This window comes from Danio rerio, chromosome 5 (genome assembly GCF_052040795.2).
Source record: "Danio rerio strain M-AB ecotype USA chromosome 5, GRCz13ab, whole genome shotgun sequence".
Taxonomy (NCBI): domain Eukaryota; kingdom Metazoa; phylum Chordata; class Actinopteri; order Cypriniformes; family Danionidae; genus Danio; species Danio rerio.
This window is the reverse complement of record NC_141025.1, coordinates 39,221,395-39,237,487: the sequence shown is the minus strand read 5'-3', so window position 1 is coordinate 39,237,487 and position 16,093 is coordinate 39,221,395. Positions and strand designations below refer to the sequence as shown.

The 16,093-nt window shown below is 34.7% G+C and overlaps 2 protein-coding genes across 5 annotated transcripts; one reads left to right on the top strand and one right to left on the bottom strand.

Annotated features, from left to right (window-relative positions):
• Positions 1 to 409: 409 nt before the first annotated feature.
• si:dkey-111e8.4 lies at positions 410 to 4,062 on the bottom strand. Its single transcript, NM_001100959.1, is given in 3 exon segments — positions 410 to 762; positions 3,544 to 3,685; positions 3,981 to 4,062. Coding segments are annotated over 2 exon segments (375 nt in total). The 5' UTR covers positions 3,684 to 3,685; positions 3,981 to 4,062; the 3' UTR covers positions 410 to 527.
• Positions 4,063 to 4,079: 17 nt separating this feature from the next.
• Positions 4,080 to 11,786, top strand: LOC100150003 (uncharacterized). 4 transcript variants are annotated; one of them, XR_015491452.1, is made up of 7 exons: positions 6,004 to 6,694; positions 7,550 to 7,595; positions 8,187 to 8,402; positions 8,525 to 8,718; positions 8,935 to 9,058; positions 9,153 to 9,655; positions 11,002 to 11,786. XR_015491452.1 is itself a non-coding variant. In XM_087253838.1 (6 exons), exons 1-6 carry the CDS (start codon positions 4,134 to 4,136, stop codon positions 9,215 to 9,217), a joined length of 672 nt encoding a protein of 223 aa, XP_087109964.1. In that variant the 5' UTR covers positions 4,080 to 4,133; the 3' UTR covers positions 9,218 to 11,786. The 4 variants fall into 4 exon arrangements, 3 of the variants coding, with proteins under 3 accessions (XP_087109964.1, XP_087109966.1, XP_087109965.1); XM_087253838.1 differs by lacking the exon at positions 6,004 to 6,694 and adding an exon at positions 4,080 to 4,160 and having other exon boundaries at positions 9,153 to 11,786; XM_087253840.1 differs by lacking the exon at positions 6,004 to 6,694 and adding an exon at positions 4,095 to 4,266 and having other exon boundaries at positions 9,153 to 11,786.
• Positions 11,787 to 16,093: the final 4,307 nt, after the last annotated feature.

Here is a 16,093-nt window from a genome sequence, read left to right as displayed (position 1 = left end):
TAATATTCAAAAGACTGACAAGAGTGTGACCGTGAGGGACGACATCGGCCGGGGCGATCTCTCTGAGCGACATGAGCACCCGAATGAACAAACGTAATAGTTACGAGTGAAGATAAAAGGTTCAAACATTTATCTAAATTATATATTGATATAATCTTCTTAATGTTTTATGATTGGAGTCAGATAAAACGAAAGATAAATATATTAATATTCTAAACTACCTCATAATCAAAATGATAAATTTAAATTTAAAGTAAATCAACATTGTGAACTGGAAAGACCGAACAGGCATTGAACCTTCATCCACCAGTGGACACCTCTATTGGACCAACTTGGTGGACCTTACACTACTAATAACACCATATTACTAGTACAAACAAGTACAAACATGTGCAGTTGCAGTAAGCTTAATTTCATTAGTTTAATAAACAAAATAGAAAATCAATAACAAGTTCACTTGTTTAGTTCTGTACTTCAAATGTAAGTAAACTAAATGTTTTGGTGGGGAATCTAATTGAAAACAATATTTAAATGCTTTGTAATGCATCTGTGAAGTCTTGATCGCTGTCACTGTCTGCTGCATCAGCTGAGACAGAGGGGTTCCTGTGGGGATTTAGTGGTTCAACACAGCAGCCTCTTTGGGTTAACATCTCCACAAGCTCTGTCGCATGTGTCTGCTCTGTCACAATCTTCAGGGTAAATCTGGATGGGTTGCCCGCGTCTGCACTGTTAACTGGAATAATCTCTATTTCAGCCATTTTCCTAGAGAAAAAGAGAGTGAGAGACGTTATTAATGTGAGAGAGAAGACTTAAGGCCTATGCCAGCACACTTGTGGTGTGATGGAAAGTAAGTGTGCAAAACTGCCCAAGGTCTGAAAGTGGTAAATAAATGCACAATAAGTCATTTACCCAAAAAAGCTCACTTTGTGTGCACTTATAGACTTATAATGGCCTCCATTACTGTAAGTGGTCCATAATGTACAGCAGGGGTGCATTTTTCCTGAAGAGTTGCACTTTTTCAAATTTACAGGTCCCATGAAGTGTTTGAAATGTGCAGTTTTTTTCCCCATGTTTGATCTAATCTCAACTGAAATATAAAGAGAGGGTGAGACGTTACTAGCTCCTTAGCTTTAATAAAAAAAAAACCCCGGTCAATAGTGTTTTGTTTTACCACTTATCTGCCAGTGAGAGTGGTTGTGGTCAAGCGCATCAAACGTGAAGCGTCTTGAAGGGGGCGGAGCATGTCAGATACTAGAGAGCCTTTGATTGGTCAAGATTTGATGAGAAAATGAAGTATGAGGTCACATGAATAAAACCGTTGATTCACTTGGGAGGAAGTGACAACTTCACATGCTTTACATGTTTTTATCAGCTTTATATCTTCTAAACACAACTATTGTCACTGTTTTGGAGCAATTTTACTAATAATATCTAACTTTATTTAAATTTCATGGGACCTTTAAATAAGGTGTTGCTACAAATGTATTTAATACACGTAAACCAACAAAATAAGATCTTCAGGGACACGTGTGCTGCGTTACAAACGGGATATAGGCTATCGCCCTCTGAAGGGCCATTCGGAGTGAATTAATCATGACTGATGATGCTGCTATTTAAGTGCAGGGGGTCAGCCCTTTAATAGTAGGAAATAGCTTTCTCTATTCTAAATCTTAAATCTAAATAATTAAACATGTAAAATATAAATACACATTTGACCCACCTATAATGGTTCATACCATTGTGAAAGCATAATTGGGCAATTCACCCCACTGCCTTCAGGATACAATATTTAAACCATTGGGTGCACATGGTCCTTCAGAACAGTTCGGTAGTCCTTGGACCTTCTCCACACCGTAACTCTCACAGATGTGGGAAAGACAGCAAAGGTGGACTCATCAGAGAACAATACATGTTCCACATTGTCCACAACCCATTGCACTTTGGCACTGGCATGAATAGGCAACGTTTTGCTATAGCAGCCCGGCATGTATATTGACCCTGTGGAGCTTCTGACCAACAGTTTTAGTGGAAACAGGAGAGTTGAGTTGCATATAATTCTGCAGTGAGTTGGGCAGCTGTGGTTTCATGTTTTTTTTTTTTTGGAAACAATTGGTGTTAGCACCTGAACATCCCCAACAAGACACACACCAACAATTTATTCTCTTTCAAACTCTGATATGCCATCATATGACATAATGTTGTGTGCATTGCAATCTTTTCAGCAAAACTCTGCTATTACTCTGCTAAAACCTTCACACTCTGCTCTTACTGGTGGAATGAAAATCAATGAAGACTGGCCACCAGCTGCTCAAATTAAGCCATGAAACCTCCAACACTAAATTGGCCATTGTTTTAGTTTCATTGTCTAACCCTTGTACTTTTTCCAGATCAATTGTGTTGATTACCATAAATGTCATTGGTGGAAATGACATTTCTACAGTTTATTGAGAAGAAATTAAAGATAGCTTCACTGATCAGCTTTGTATTGATACTATCATTTCATTTATACAAAATACCCTTATTTACCTTAATTTTGTTTGGTTTTTAAAAACACCTTTGAAGGTACAGCATGTTTGGAAATGACAGAATAAATGTATGACCTTGTCAAGAAATGTTTAGCCTATTTTTTCTTCATGTGTTGTTAATGAACATTTTTTTCTTTCGATCTTGATCATGTGCTCGGATGTCACTATTCCTTTTCATAAAAACCACCAAAATAATCTTTTTAAAGCGCCATTGGTGGAAATGACACTGATACTGTGCGACAGCTATATTTTGTTTAAAAATTATATTGATAATAGTCTCACATTAATAACTATAAAATATTTTAATTATTTCACTAGCGCTTAATTAAAATACATTAGTAGTTACCAGATAAATAATATTTGATTGATTGAAATTTTATTTTCATTGTTGAACTCTAGGTGTGCGACAAGGCAAAACAGTAATTTTGACACCTAAAAGGAGGATGAATAATATGACAAAATATAATAGAAAGGTAATAAATTTTGACAAAAAAGCGGAATTTGAACAAAATTATATATATATATATATATATATATATATATATATATATATATATATATATATATATATATATATGTATATATATATATATATATATATATATATATATATATATATATATATATATATATATATATATATATATATATATATATATATATATATATATATATATATATATATATATAATTGATTGGCATAATTGGGTAATTCTTTAACTACAAGTATATATATATTTAAAGGACATATATATATATATTAAAGGACATAAAAGTGCCTGTAGTTAAAGAATTACCCAATTATGCCAATCAATGCTGTAAGTAAAATAATTAATTAATTCACCACAAAATTAAAATTCTGAAAATTCTGTCATCACTTATTTGCCATTCACTTGACCATATGAAGGCGAGTAAACATTTTTTGGATGAACTATCCCTTTAAATTACAGAAATGTGTGGGACCAGTGTTCAATGGAAATGTAAATTAAAGTGAGGTGCAGAGTGGGTGTTTTAGTACTCTGGGGGTCTCTGTGTGTTTTGTCGTCTCATAAGCCAGCACACTGCAAAGATGACCAGCAACAGCAGCAACAGCAACACCACAAACACGATGAAAATATCAGAGTTCAGCCACTGTGACAGAGAATCTCCTGCTTCCATCCCTACAGTAAATAATATGGTAATAATAACATGTAACTTAATGGTCGCTCATGTCTTTGTGACACGTATCAACATTTACACAGGACTAGTCAGTAAAACACATTAAATATATGCTACTAAGCGTTTGTAATATTAATAATAAATAATGAAAAAATGACAGCAAGCTAGGTTTTAAACTAAACTAGCTTTTAACTTTTTAAAAGAAAAACAAACAAAAACAATAAACATAAAGGTCTTAGACTAAAATATAACAACGCCAAAAAGATTTGCCGTAAAATAAGATAAGAACCGATTTACCTGAATAACGATCTCTTCTTTTGTTTTCTTCTGTTCACCACATGCTAGCGTGAAATATTTTGGAAAAAAAAAATATCCAAACATTGTGGTCATGGCAATATTTCAAATAAAAGCGAGGACACTTGATGATACCGGTAAAGCAAAGAGCTTAGAATGGGGATTATATGCTCTTTGGGTAAGGTAAGTTTGTAGTTGTTTTTTCCTTTAAAAGCAACAACTTCGATAAGCGGACTTTAAAACATAACAGAAAGGGGGCGCCAGAAGCCTTAAAACGAATGCGAGACAGGTAATATTGGCTTTCATGTTTCTCTCTAAATGTCTCGCTTAGGATAATGAAGCAGAAAATGAGTTATGTTTAACTGTGTTTATGTTTAAAATGAATGCTTTAAAAACTCACTTAAATCTTTTTTCATTTATTAATTAATTTTATTTTAAAGTAAACTACAGTAAAGTTAATCTTGATGAAGAGTTGCATTGAAAGAATTGCACAATAAATCAGTAGCCTACATGAAGTTACTGTATACAGAAATAGCAAAAACGTTATACAGGCACTGCTTGAGAAGATGAAGACCATCAGAAGTTATGGTAAATATTAGATATGGAAATGATAAACATTCCAAGCAATTCTTTTCTGTTTAATTCACAGACACGTGTTTGTCATGATGATGTTGATAATGTATCATTGTGTTGTCAAGGTCATTTGAACAGATTTCCGATTTTGAAGAGAAATAATGGAAAGAACACGTGGACTAAGGCCCCGTTTACACTAGTGCGTTTTAGTTTTAAAATGGCGTTTTAGAATGAAAACGATCCGCTTTCACAGCGTCCACACTTATTGTGCGTTATACTTTCATAATGGCTATTATTGATTATTAAAACTGACATTCAGCAAAGCAGAGGATACGTTTCGTATTTTCAAGGAAAATGAAAAGAGGCAGTGTTGTTAGGCTCCGTTTTATTATAAATTTGCATACAGTGAAGATGCAGCACGACACCTCAGCATTTCTGCTGTCTGTTAAGTTGTTCATATCAAAATGAAAATTCCTTCAAAGTTCCTTAAATCATGTTTTCATTTTATTGTTGAGAAAGTGAAACAACGTAGCCAGGATGATGTGAATAAGGTTATAAAGTACACTGTTCCCTTTGAAGATTTACCGGACATGTCCTCGAGGCTCTGTTTTCCATATCAAACTTGCGAAGTCTGAACTTACAGGGAGAGAATGCAGGACTGAACTGTGTGTGTTAGGCTACTTAATATTGAGGAAAAGCCCCAATCACATAGGCAAATGTCTGCAGCACCGCCTCCGTTTTCAGATGTCTCCGTTTTCCTCCATCCACACTGAGACGGAGCAGCAGCGTTTAAAGCTGCTTTCACACCTACACTTTTGTCTCAGCAGCGTTTAAAGCTGCTTTCACACCTACACTTTTGTCTCGTTTGCCCAGTTAGCGCGGTTCGTTTGGCATATGTGAAACCACCAATCGCTCTCGGATCCACACTAAATCAATCGATCCGAGATCGTTTGAATGAGGTGGTCTCGGCTAGATTGAAACGAACTCTGGAGCGGATCGATTGCAGTGAGAAAGCAAACGATCCGAGCGCGGTTATATCACTGTGTTTTATGGAAATGTATACGGCTATATGAAGAGAGAAGTATGAGTAGGGCGGAAAGTTTCACAAGTCTCCGGATGCCCACAAACGAGTGATGGTCTCCAGGTAATCTCGCGTCTCCTTCCGGTCCTCAAATAGGCTACTTCAAACACTCTTCCTACCCCTCCCCACCGCATCTCTCCTCACTCTTCAGGCACGTCGCAAGCACCTTGTCAAACACCACCAAACCACCATCTCTCCTGACAGCTGAGCAGTACTCTGCAAAATAAACCCCGACACTGACTAATGTGAGGAGAGTTTACTCACACGTGAATTGTTTTAGCTCTTTTGGTCCGATTAGAAACTTTGCAGTGTGAAAGCGAACCGCTCTAAGAGCAAAGAGCAACAATGTAACAATTGTTATCTCTGTTTCAGAACAACTGAACCGATTCACAGGTGTGAAAGCACCTTTAGGATGAAAACGGCCTCTCCAGCGTTTTCGAAACGCTCCGTTTTCAGCGCTCGAAAACTCCGGCGAATTGTGGACGGATGGGGTAACCGTAGCAAAACTTGTGTTTTCAGACTAAAATGCATTAGTGTAAACGGGGCCTAAAGCTGAAGAGCAAAGCACCATCTACAGTTACAAGACTAGATTTACTCTAGGATCTTGGAGTGTCCTAATTCCGTTTTTTATTATTTGGCGTTGACTGCATCACCTGTAGCTACAATCTTTAGCTAGCTAGTTTTCATGTCATTTGGATATTAGAACTTCTTGTAACACCATGGACTGTTAAAGCACACAAATATCTATAACAGATTAATTTTGTCACCTTTTTTTGTGACTTGTCTGATTTGTTTTAAGAAGTATGGCGTAGATTAGGGGTGTCAAATTTAGTTCAAAGAAGACAAAAGGACTCCATTAGTTTGATCAGGTGTGGCTGAAACTCAACTGCGCAGAGCTCCGTCTCTTCAGGAACTGAGTCGCCTGTGGCCTAGATTATAAATTTGCTTTCACTTTCTTATTCTTTCAACCTCAACCCCTTCCTTGGTTAAGTGTAGCGTTAAGGTGATCAACCTTTGTTCAGTAAGATTTCTAGGAACAACTGTAGGCTACTCAAGATATAAGGTAAGACAAATTTAACAAACAGGTAAAGAGAATTTGGTAACACTTCACAATAACAGTACATGAATAATGATGCATTAATATGTAAACTAAACATTATTTTATTATAAATTAATGATGAGTTAAGGAATGCACTAATCATGAATTAACTTTACTTAAATATGAGTCACATAAATTCATATGTAAATAACGAGTACTTTAATTACTTGTTAGTACATGTTGTTAATTAATGTATTTATTTAAGTCTAAGCTAAATGTAACCAATATGAACTCATGAGCTGTTAATGCATAGTTATGTCATGACTTTACTTGGAGGGGCACATCACTATTAACTCATCCTAAACTACTGATTACCTCCTGTTCATGTTAATGTTGACAGACCACTTTTCTATTGTTATTCAGTGTAAACTCACTAGTTGGACGTGCATAAGGAGTTCATAAGTAGTTAAGAATAGGTTAATGATGATGTGCCCCCCCAGTAAAGTCACAACATAATTATACATAACATATCATGAGTTCATCATGGTTAAATTAAGCATAAACTAATGTGGTAATTAATACATTAATTAACAAACAATCATGTCCTAACAAGTAATTAAGGTAGCCGTCATTCACACATGAACTCATGTGACTCAAGTTAAAGTTAATTCATGATTAGTGCAGACCTTAACTCATCATTATTCATAATAAACTAATGTTTAGTTTACATATTAATACATCATTATTCATGTTCTGTTATTGTAAAGTGTTACCGAGAATTTATTGATTTGCAGACCATTATAGTACTAACTTTGAGAATCGCTTTTGTCACAGGCCTGTATTGTTTTTAATAATTACCATCTCTTGTTTTCTTAACAGCGAACGTTTTTTATCCCTTCACTTCAGAATATAATGTTGAGTAGAAGTAAGTCACATATTTGTTATAATCATGCTATTATTAATATATATTTTTATTATTATCGACTTGTCAGCCAGCAATAATTCAACTGAAAAATAAAGCTGTTACAATTTTCAAACTCATGATATTCAAAACCTGTTGACTTTCTTTCATCCCTGGAGAAAAGTCATTTTTATATCCCCACACACTGAAACTGAATGGCTTTTGTGAGTAGCCTATGTACATAAGTCAGCCAGTCAGTCAGTGGTATAACAACACATACATCAGTATGATGTAGGACTGAATTTTATTGTTGGATGAATTATCCATAAAAGCAGTAGGCTTGTATAATACAGTCCATATTGCAAGCGGTTGCTGTTTGACGAAAAGCTGCATCTGGATTATACTATCATATCAGCAAAAAATGCAAGTTGCTCACAGATTGACTACCTATCATTATCTATTTATGATGTTTAACAGGGTGTGTACTGAAAATTGTTTTCATTCTTTTAAACTTAGCAAACATAATATTTAAAACACAGTTTTGAAGGGTTTATTTTTTAAGACTGTTTCTTAGAAGAATGAGACTAACCTGTATATTTTTTTTCTTCTTTACAGTTTTTTATACAATCGTAACACCTGAAAATGTGGAACAAACAGCTCAAGAATTCAAGAAAAATCTAAAGAAGAAGATAAAAAATGTTAGATTAAAAAACCCTGAGGAGGGACATCGCAAAAAGACAAGAGAAACGCCCAGTGATGTTTACCTGGCTTTCTGTCCAGTAGTTTCTGACACTAAAACTAACATTGATGCAACACTCAAGAATATTAAAGGTAAAAAATGTCTTTGCGAATATATTACATTAGTAGTAATTAAAAACGGAAATGTTTTTTTTTCATATGTACTGCTACATATAGGGCCTACTCACAATCGTTTTTTATATTTTTGTCTATAGACGATAAGCCGACCATTTTAGTGGTACTTCATCAAACACTTGAGAAGGAGGCTGTTGTGTCAAAAAGCAGTACATTTGTGGAAAGGGAGAATATGCTTGTTCTTGACTGTCTGTTCTACGATGGTAAAGGCTTGCTTGCCTGTAAAAAAAATGAGGAGGCTTATAAAGAAGCTGCAGTGTGGATAAAATCAAATGTATGTTCTCATTTCAGTATTACATGTCAGCTTTTTTATGTCAGCTAGATTTTATTGATTTACTGTTCATAATTTTCCTACATATATTCATATATTCCTTTCGAAGTTTGCTTATGAGCACCACCTAGTTTGTGAAAAGTTTTATGATTCTGCACCATTAATTTTGATAACATGCTGATAGTGTTCTTCTATTTTTTTTTTTTTTTTACTCGCTAGAAAAAATTGCTGCAGCAACGTAGGAACCGTTCTTCAAAGAAAAACCAAAAAGTAGCTGATGACAATTCAAGCCGCAAGCAGGACACATCCTCCCCAGATGTCCGGTCTAGTAGAAATGATCATAGTAAGTAAATGAGTATACTTTGTTTAAATTAGATATCTTATTACTTATGCCAAATTAGCTAACTGTTCAAGGTTTAACACTTAATTATCCACAGATAGAGATGAACGCAAAAAACGTGATGCCTCCAAGAAAAAAACGAAAACTTGTGTTTTTCTCTGAACAGTGGAATTGATCACATCAGGCAAGCAACGCAAAATGCGACAAACTTTAAAATTTAAAATTCTGCACATCTGTATTGGAAAACAACATGGTGGATGAATTTTTTTATTGTTTCATATGTTTTAAATGCATTTTTATTACAAATGTTGAAAATAATCCTAGTCTAGATTTATAATGTAACCCACTACACTACAATGGGCCTGTTTTCAGTATGTTTCCTCAAGTGACTGTATTAGCATGGTCAACAATCATCAAAAGAACAGTGTAATAAGGTGTGATGGTCACTATCATGCAGCATTTGGCACCTTGATTTCTGATATGTGATTCAATGTGCACATGGTGTGAGAGGAAGAAAGCAAGATTATCTGCTTGCTTAAAGTCTGCATGAACTCAAAATGTACAATGTTCATTTTACTAGCACAAATTGTTAGTCTTTATGCGAACAATTAATCAGTTACAGTTTTTCTCCATTGGTTTGGCTCATTTCTTGAAACAGAAATTACATTCTCAAAATTCTAAGATCATTTGGCAAAACAGTGTTACAGTTTAGCACAATACTATAGCTCACTTGCAAAAGCTCATACCTCTCCCAAAACAGTTCACTCATGCATCAAAACTAAATTCCTTTCCCATATAAAAAGTCAGTGCCACAAAAATCCTTCTTAGTTGGTTTGGCTTATTTCTTGAAACAGAGTGGACATTCTCAACACTCTTGTTGCTTTTGCCAAAATAATGTGGATGGTCGGCACAACACCATGGTTTACCTGCAACAGCTCATACCTTTCCCAAAACAGTTCACTCATGCGTCAAAACTAAATTTCCTTCTCATTTAAACAGTCAGTGCCACCAAAATGCTTCGTCCCTTTAGCATTGTGTGAGCACTGCAATTCAAAATGTTTAGATGTTTTGTCATTATGGCAAAGGACCACTAAAATATCCCTCATGCCTGCCTTACAGTCTTAGTCATTCATTGACAATGATTACTGTACTGTTTTATATAGCTAACTGTGTATAAAACTGAAAAAAATATGATTTTAGGGAAAGAGTAGCTTCCAAGGTTTGACGTCACACATTGCACTCATACTGCCAAGGAACTCTTTTTTTTATTATTTTAACGATCAACCACACAGAAAGTAACTTCTGTAAATCAGAGCAAAAAGAAACTGTATACAGCATAATAAACTGTAATATAAACACACAAACATAAAAGTAGAGTGCTATAAATAAAGCTGAAGTTTCATACAGTTCTTCACTGCCCGTTGTCCTCACCCTCCTGACCATCCACATGCTGCAGTCTGTGTGGCCACAGATTCCCGTCCACATCACAGCGTATATTTTCCCAAAGTAACTTCCGTAAATCAGAGCACACGATGCAATGAGGGAAGAAACGGCGTAAATGCCGCAACTGTCCCCTACAATGATCAAATGTTCCAAGGATTCACCTACTGTATGGTATTCATGGTATTATGGTCTTGACTAATTTTGACTATTGAACAGACTATTGTGCGTGTAATGACATATACAATGAAACGACGCTGACACATTTTGCAGAGAACAACCATTAGACTGAGAATCAACAATCAGTTTAGATACACAAGATCTATTTACTTGGAAGTTGTGTTAAATGTAGGCTATCTGTACTTAATCATTTGCAAAGATGCACTTAGACATTTGCAATTTGATGAAATGAATGAGAAATTCAATTCTGTTTTGAACAGCTGCCAAGTGGTTTGGAGGTTTGTCCATGTTCTTTTGAGAATGTAATTTCTGTTTCAAGAAATGAGCCAAACCAATGGAGAAAACCTGTAATACACTGAAAAATAACACACACTATTTGGTATGGTATAATCAAAATCTGTTTCCACTCTGGAACGGCAGTCCTTCTAGATGATGTCAGTTTTACAGATTAGATGAAAAATGCTCGCCCCTAACCATTAGTTTGCCGCAAATGAAAAATAAGAGGACGAGCACAAAAATAATACCCCGCCCCCGACTCAATATTCCCCTTTAGTTGGAAATATATAATCAGACACAGCAACTTCCGTCTCACACAGATTTAAATAATTTTTTTGATAATCACATTATTTTTTAATTATTATTATTTTGTGCCAATACAAAAAAATTTGTGTTGCTTTTTTCGGGTTTTGTGTTATGGGTGTGTATTTTAAAATTTTCTCTGTGATTTGTGCTTCGGGTAATGAAGAATATTTTGGATATTCTATTTTACTATTTTTATTTTTATTTTATTTTATTATTCATGTTCTATCAGATCCCAAATTAATCAACATATAATATCTATCATGTACCATCAACATGTTTGCATCAGAGGGTTAATAGGGTGTTTATTCATTACAAGTTAAATAAATGTATTGTACATTTTACATAAACAATAAAATGTCAAATAAATAGGGCATTAAGAGGAAGAAATGCAATATTTGTTTGACAATTAAAAACAATGTGTACTTTTTTGTATTTTCGTAAGTTTTGTATAGCTCTTTTGGTTGTGTCTTATATTAATACTTTTCTCTGATTTCTGCAACTGGCAATTAAACATACTTTTGATATTCTATCTCAATATTGTTTATAATAATTATTATTTATAAATCTGCTTTCAGTAAAATTATCCGAAATGAACCAAAATATGATTTATTATTATTTACTATCAAAATAGGTGCAGTGGAGGGTCAATAGTGCGATTTATAACAAGTTAAATAAATGCAACATTGTACAGTACATTACAGTACATACTGTAGTTCTGACCAAATGTCTGAAACCCCTTCAGGAGTGAATTATTTGCAATACCACACGCCTTAAGTACCTCACTGCTCTTACAAATGGGTTGCACAATACCGATATTAAAATAAAGCAAAACAAAACAAACTTAGCAACTTATATATTCCATTCACTGATATAGTGAATAATATGTATAATATTAAATCTATAACATAATATATAATATTCCCTGAAAACTAACTGCAGAATAAACACCTACATGTAAACATATATGACCCTGCCAGTTCTTCAATCTCTTAGTAACATCTCCAATTTCGGTTGAAACAATTTGTCAGAAAAACTACAGCCTGTGTTCCATCTTTTAATAATACTATATGAGACATGTTTAATTTGTATGAAAAATGAACAAAAGTCTTTATTAAACTCTCTCTTTATCAGTTAATAAACATTATTTTAACATTACACTTTCAGGCCTGTAGCCAGCTTATTGAAAGGAGGTCTTAGTTGTTTTCTAAAGAACTGAATCTTTTTGCAGTTATTCACCTGATTTTCTGTTTAATTGGGGTATACATATTACATTTTAGTGACACATTAAGAACTTGTATTTGCTGGATTATCTTGTTGGATAGTTATTATAACTACAGTTGTTGATGTACCAAAAATATTTCCTACCGTTTTGTCAAATTGCTTTATTTACATGTGCATTTAAACTGTAAGTTTTATATTACAGTTTTATAAATAATACAAATACTTTAAATTAGAACTTAGAACTTTAAATTCTTAGAATAAAGAAATGAAGAGTTTAGATGCCAAAACCTCTAAATGCCATGTAAAATGAGCATATTTCTCAGCTTTGTATATTTATGTTTAGTTATTTCACTTTAAAGGCAATGAAAAGAATGCATTTGTCACTATACACATGTTGTATGGACGAGTGTACGAGTTGGAGAAAAATGCTAATTTTAGAAGAAAATATTAAATGGCATTTAGAGGTTTTTGCATCTAAACTCTTCAAATATGAAAATATACTTTTTTTTTTAAATACAATTTCTTAATCATAATTTTCTTTGGGAAATCTGTAAAACTTGATTTAAATTAAAAACTGAAGCCTTTTGGCAAATAACAAACTGGCCAGCGCTATCAACCTTCCTGCCATTTGAATAATAAGATAAATTCAAACACAATAATAGTAATCCAACTTTTGGTCTTTCAAACCACCTGAATCTACGTGTCTGACTATTTCATTTCACTTAATAAACTTAACCTAATAAATTAAGAGAGGATTAATTAATTATATATTTTAATAGCAGTTAAATAATTAAGAGCAATATACAAAATATATAAATAAAACAATATTCATTCTTGTAGGGGATTGTATTCACTCATCCCCAGTCTCCACCAATGTCAAGTGCAAACCTACGCGCTTGGTTGCTACACAATACAGATATTAAAACAAAGCAAAAAAAAAAAAAAACTGAGCAAGTCACATTCCATTTTTGAAATGCATTCATCACATTACATCCTTCAGTCCAACAGCAATGTTTCTATGTATGTATCATGCCTCATCTGATGTAGCACAAATAAAAAATAAACAGTTTTATTCGCATGTCAGTTGTTTTTCATTCATTCATTCATTCATTCATTTTCTTTTTGGCTTAGACCCCTTTATTAATCTGGGATCGCCACAGTGGAATGAACCGCTAACTTATCCAGCACATGTTCCACGCAGTGGATGCCCTTCCAGCTGCAACCCATCACTGAGAAACATCCATACACACTCATTCACACTCATACACAAACAATTTAGCTTACCCAATTCACCTGAAACCCACGCAAACACGGGGAGAACATGCAAACTCTACACAAAAACGGCAACTGACCCAGCCTAGACTGGAACCAGTGACCTTCTTGCTGTCAGGTGAACTTGCTACTCACTGCGCCACTTTGCAGCCCTTAGTTGTTTTCATCACAGATATTTACTCCACCAGCATGAGAAAGCATTATTTTTCTTACATTAATAAAAAACAGGTTTGCTTAAATAAAACGCTAATGAACACACAGTAGCATACCTAAGAAAAAGAAAACTTTTAAGTAATATTTCCTCTTCATTTGGCTCCCACACACCTGCACACACTGCAGCAGACTCATGTTTCCAAGGATTCCACGTTTCCTTGATTCATATGGCATATAATTCATTCATAATTTTTTTTTGGCTTAGTCACTTTATTAATCAAGGGTCACCAGAAGGGAATGAACTATCAACTTATCCAGCATATGATTTACTCAACCGATGCCCTTCCAGCCACAATGCAGCACTGGAAAACACCCATTCACTCTTGCATTTGCACCCACATATACACTAAGGACAATTTTGTTTATTCAATTCACCTATACCGCATGTCTTTGGACTGTGGTGGAAACCTGAGCAACCGTAAACCCATGCCAACTTGGGGAGAACATGCAAAACTCCACAGAAAATGCCAACTGAACCAGCCGGGGCTTGAACCATTTTTGACCTTAGGTGAAATAGGTAAAAATTAGGGATTTTAAAAAATAGGTAAACATTTGTCCACTCATGCATTTATTCTGCAAACCAGATGTAAAATGTTAAGTCACATGTAGAATAGAGTCTATAAATGTATGTGTCCAGTAATTTAAATAAACTAGGTTTACAGCTCAGTTTCTGTCTGTGTTGGCTTTAAGAAGGGTTGAAACTGGTGTAACCACTGGTGTAACCCCTTAGCAGAAAGGACTATCAATTCTCTGCATACTGTATGTCAGCCAGAAGTTACTAAATCTACAAGTTTTTTTAAGCATGGAGAAGAGAAAGTGTGTCCACAGGTCCTTTGTCTTGCAAAGTGTGTGGTGCATACGGAGATAAGAGAGAGTGTGTCCATTAAAATATACTACTACTTGAGATATCACAAATATTTTGATGTCTTTGACAATTCAAACATGAGCTAAAAACACAGAGACAATCGGCTCCACAACCCAGCAGGAAAAAAACAGCTCCTTTCCTCCATTTACATTTGAAACATCTCCCGAAACCCAGATGGTCACTAAGCCCCTTTTCACTCAACTCACACAGGATGGTCATTTCAAAATATGTTCTATATCAATCCAAGTGACTTTATCTATCATTTTTGAAAATGTTATTTGAAATGTCTCAGTGTGACTGGTACAATAGTCTCATTCCCTCAGAAGTAGACAATCAAAACAATAGATTAATAACTTCAGGCATCTTTTGAACCACTGCGAAGGGTGTGCCCGAAACTCTTCCACTATATGCAAATTTCTTTTGTTTTTTTAACACACCTCTTTCCTCGAGGCAATTCTTGGAAATAATACTTAAGGGGAAGTTTCTAAATGTTTGTCGCATTCTGTGTCACACCTGCTGCAGTGCCCTCAGATGGTCTTCAAGGGCAACAGTTTTTGTTTAGTTTTTTGGGTTTTGTATCCTAGTTATGTGATCTCTCCTTGTTTTCAGCTGTCCCTCGTTGTCCAATTAGTTCTGTCTTTATAAGCCCTGTTATGTTGTGTTTAGTATGCCTTTTGATTTTCAAAGTTCTGCCCTGCTTTATTTGTGATCCGGTTCATCGTGTTTGGGTTGTTTGTTCACTTTGTTTAGTATCCTTACTATGTTTTTGGATTCCTGTTTAGTTTTTGTTTGATTCACGCTTTTGCCTAATTTTTGTACTTCACTTTTTCGTCGATTTTGGTACCTTGCCTGTCCCTTTGTCATTTTTTTGGATCTATATTTTTTGAAAATAAATGTGTTTTGCTGCACTTGGATCTTTCCCTTGTTTTTGTGATACCCAGTCATGCCATTCTGTTACCCAGATCAGACCATAACGTGGAACTTCATGTTCCATCTTATGTATATTTTGAAGTCAGGTATGCATTTTTTTAATCTTGGATTTATCTTTGATAACTTGATGTTTTGTATTGAACGTTTATGAATTGACTGAATGAATTGACATAATACATATTTACCTGACTAGAATGTCACCTCATGGTTCTATCCCACAGAGGAAAGAAATCATTTTTCCCGAACTCTCGCACTCAATCTGCCCAATTGGTGGAATGAACTCCCTAACTGCATCAGAACGGCAGAGTCACTCACTGTCTTCAAAAAACAACTAA

Excerpts from the sequence above, each read along its gene's own strand:
- LOC100150003 (XM_087253838.1), top strand. The coding sequence starts at position 4,134 with ATGGGGATTATATGCTCTTTGGGTAAG. Across the intron at positions 4,161-7,549 it reads TTATATGCTCTTTGGGTAAG|CGAACGTTTTTTATCCCTTC; the intron begins GTAAGTTTGTAG and ends TTTTCTTAACAG. Across the intron at positions 7,596-8,186 it reads GAATATAATGTTGAGTAGAA|TTTTTTATACAATCGTAACA; the intron begins GTAAGTCACATA and ends TCTTCTTTACAG.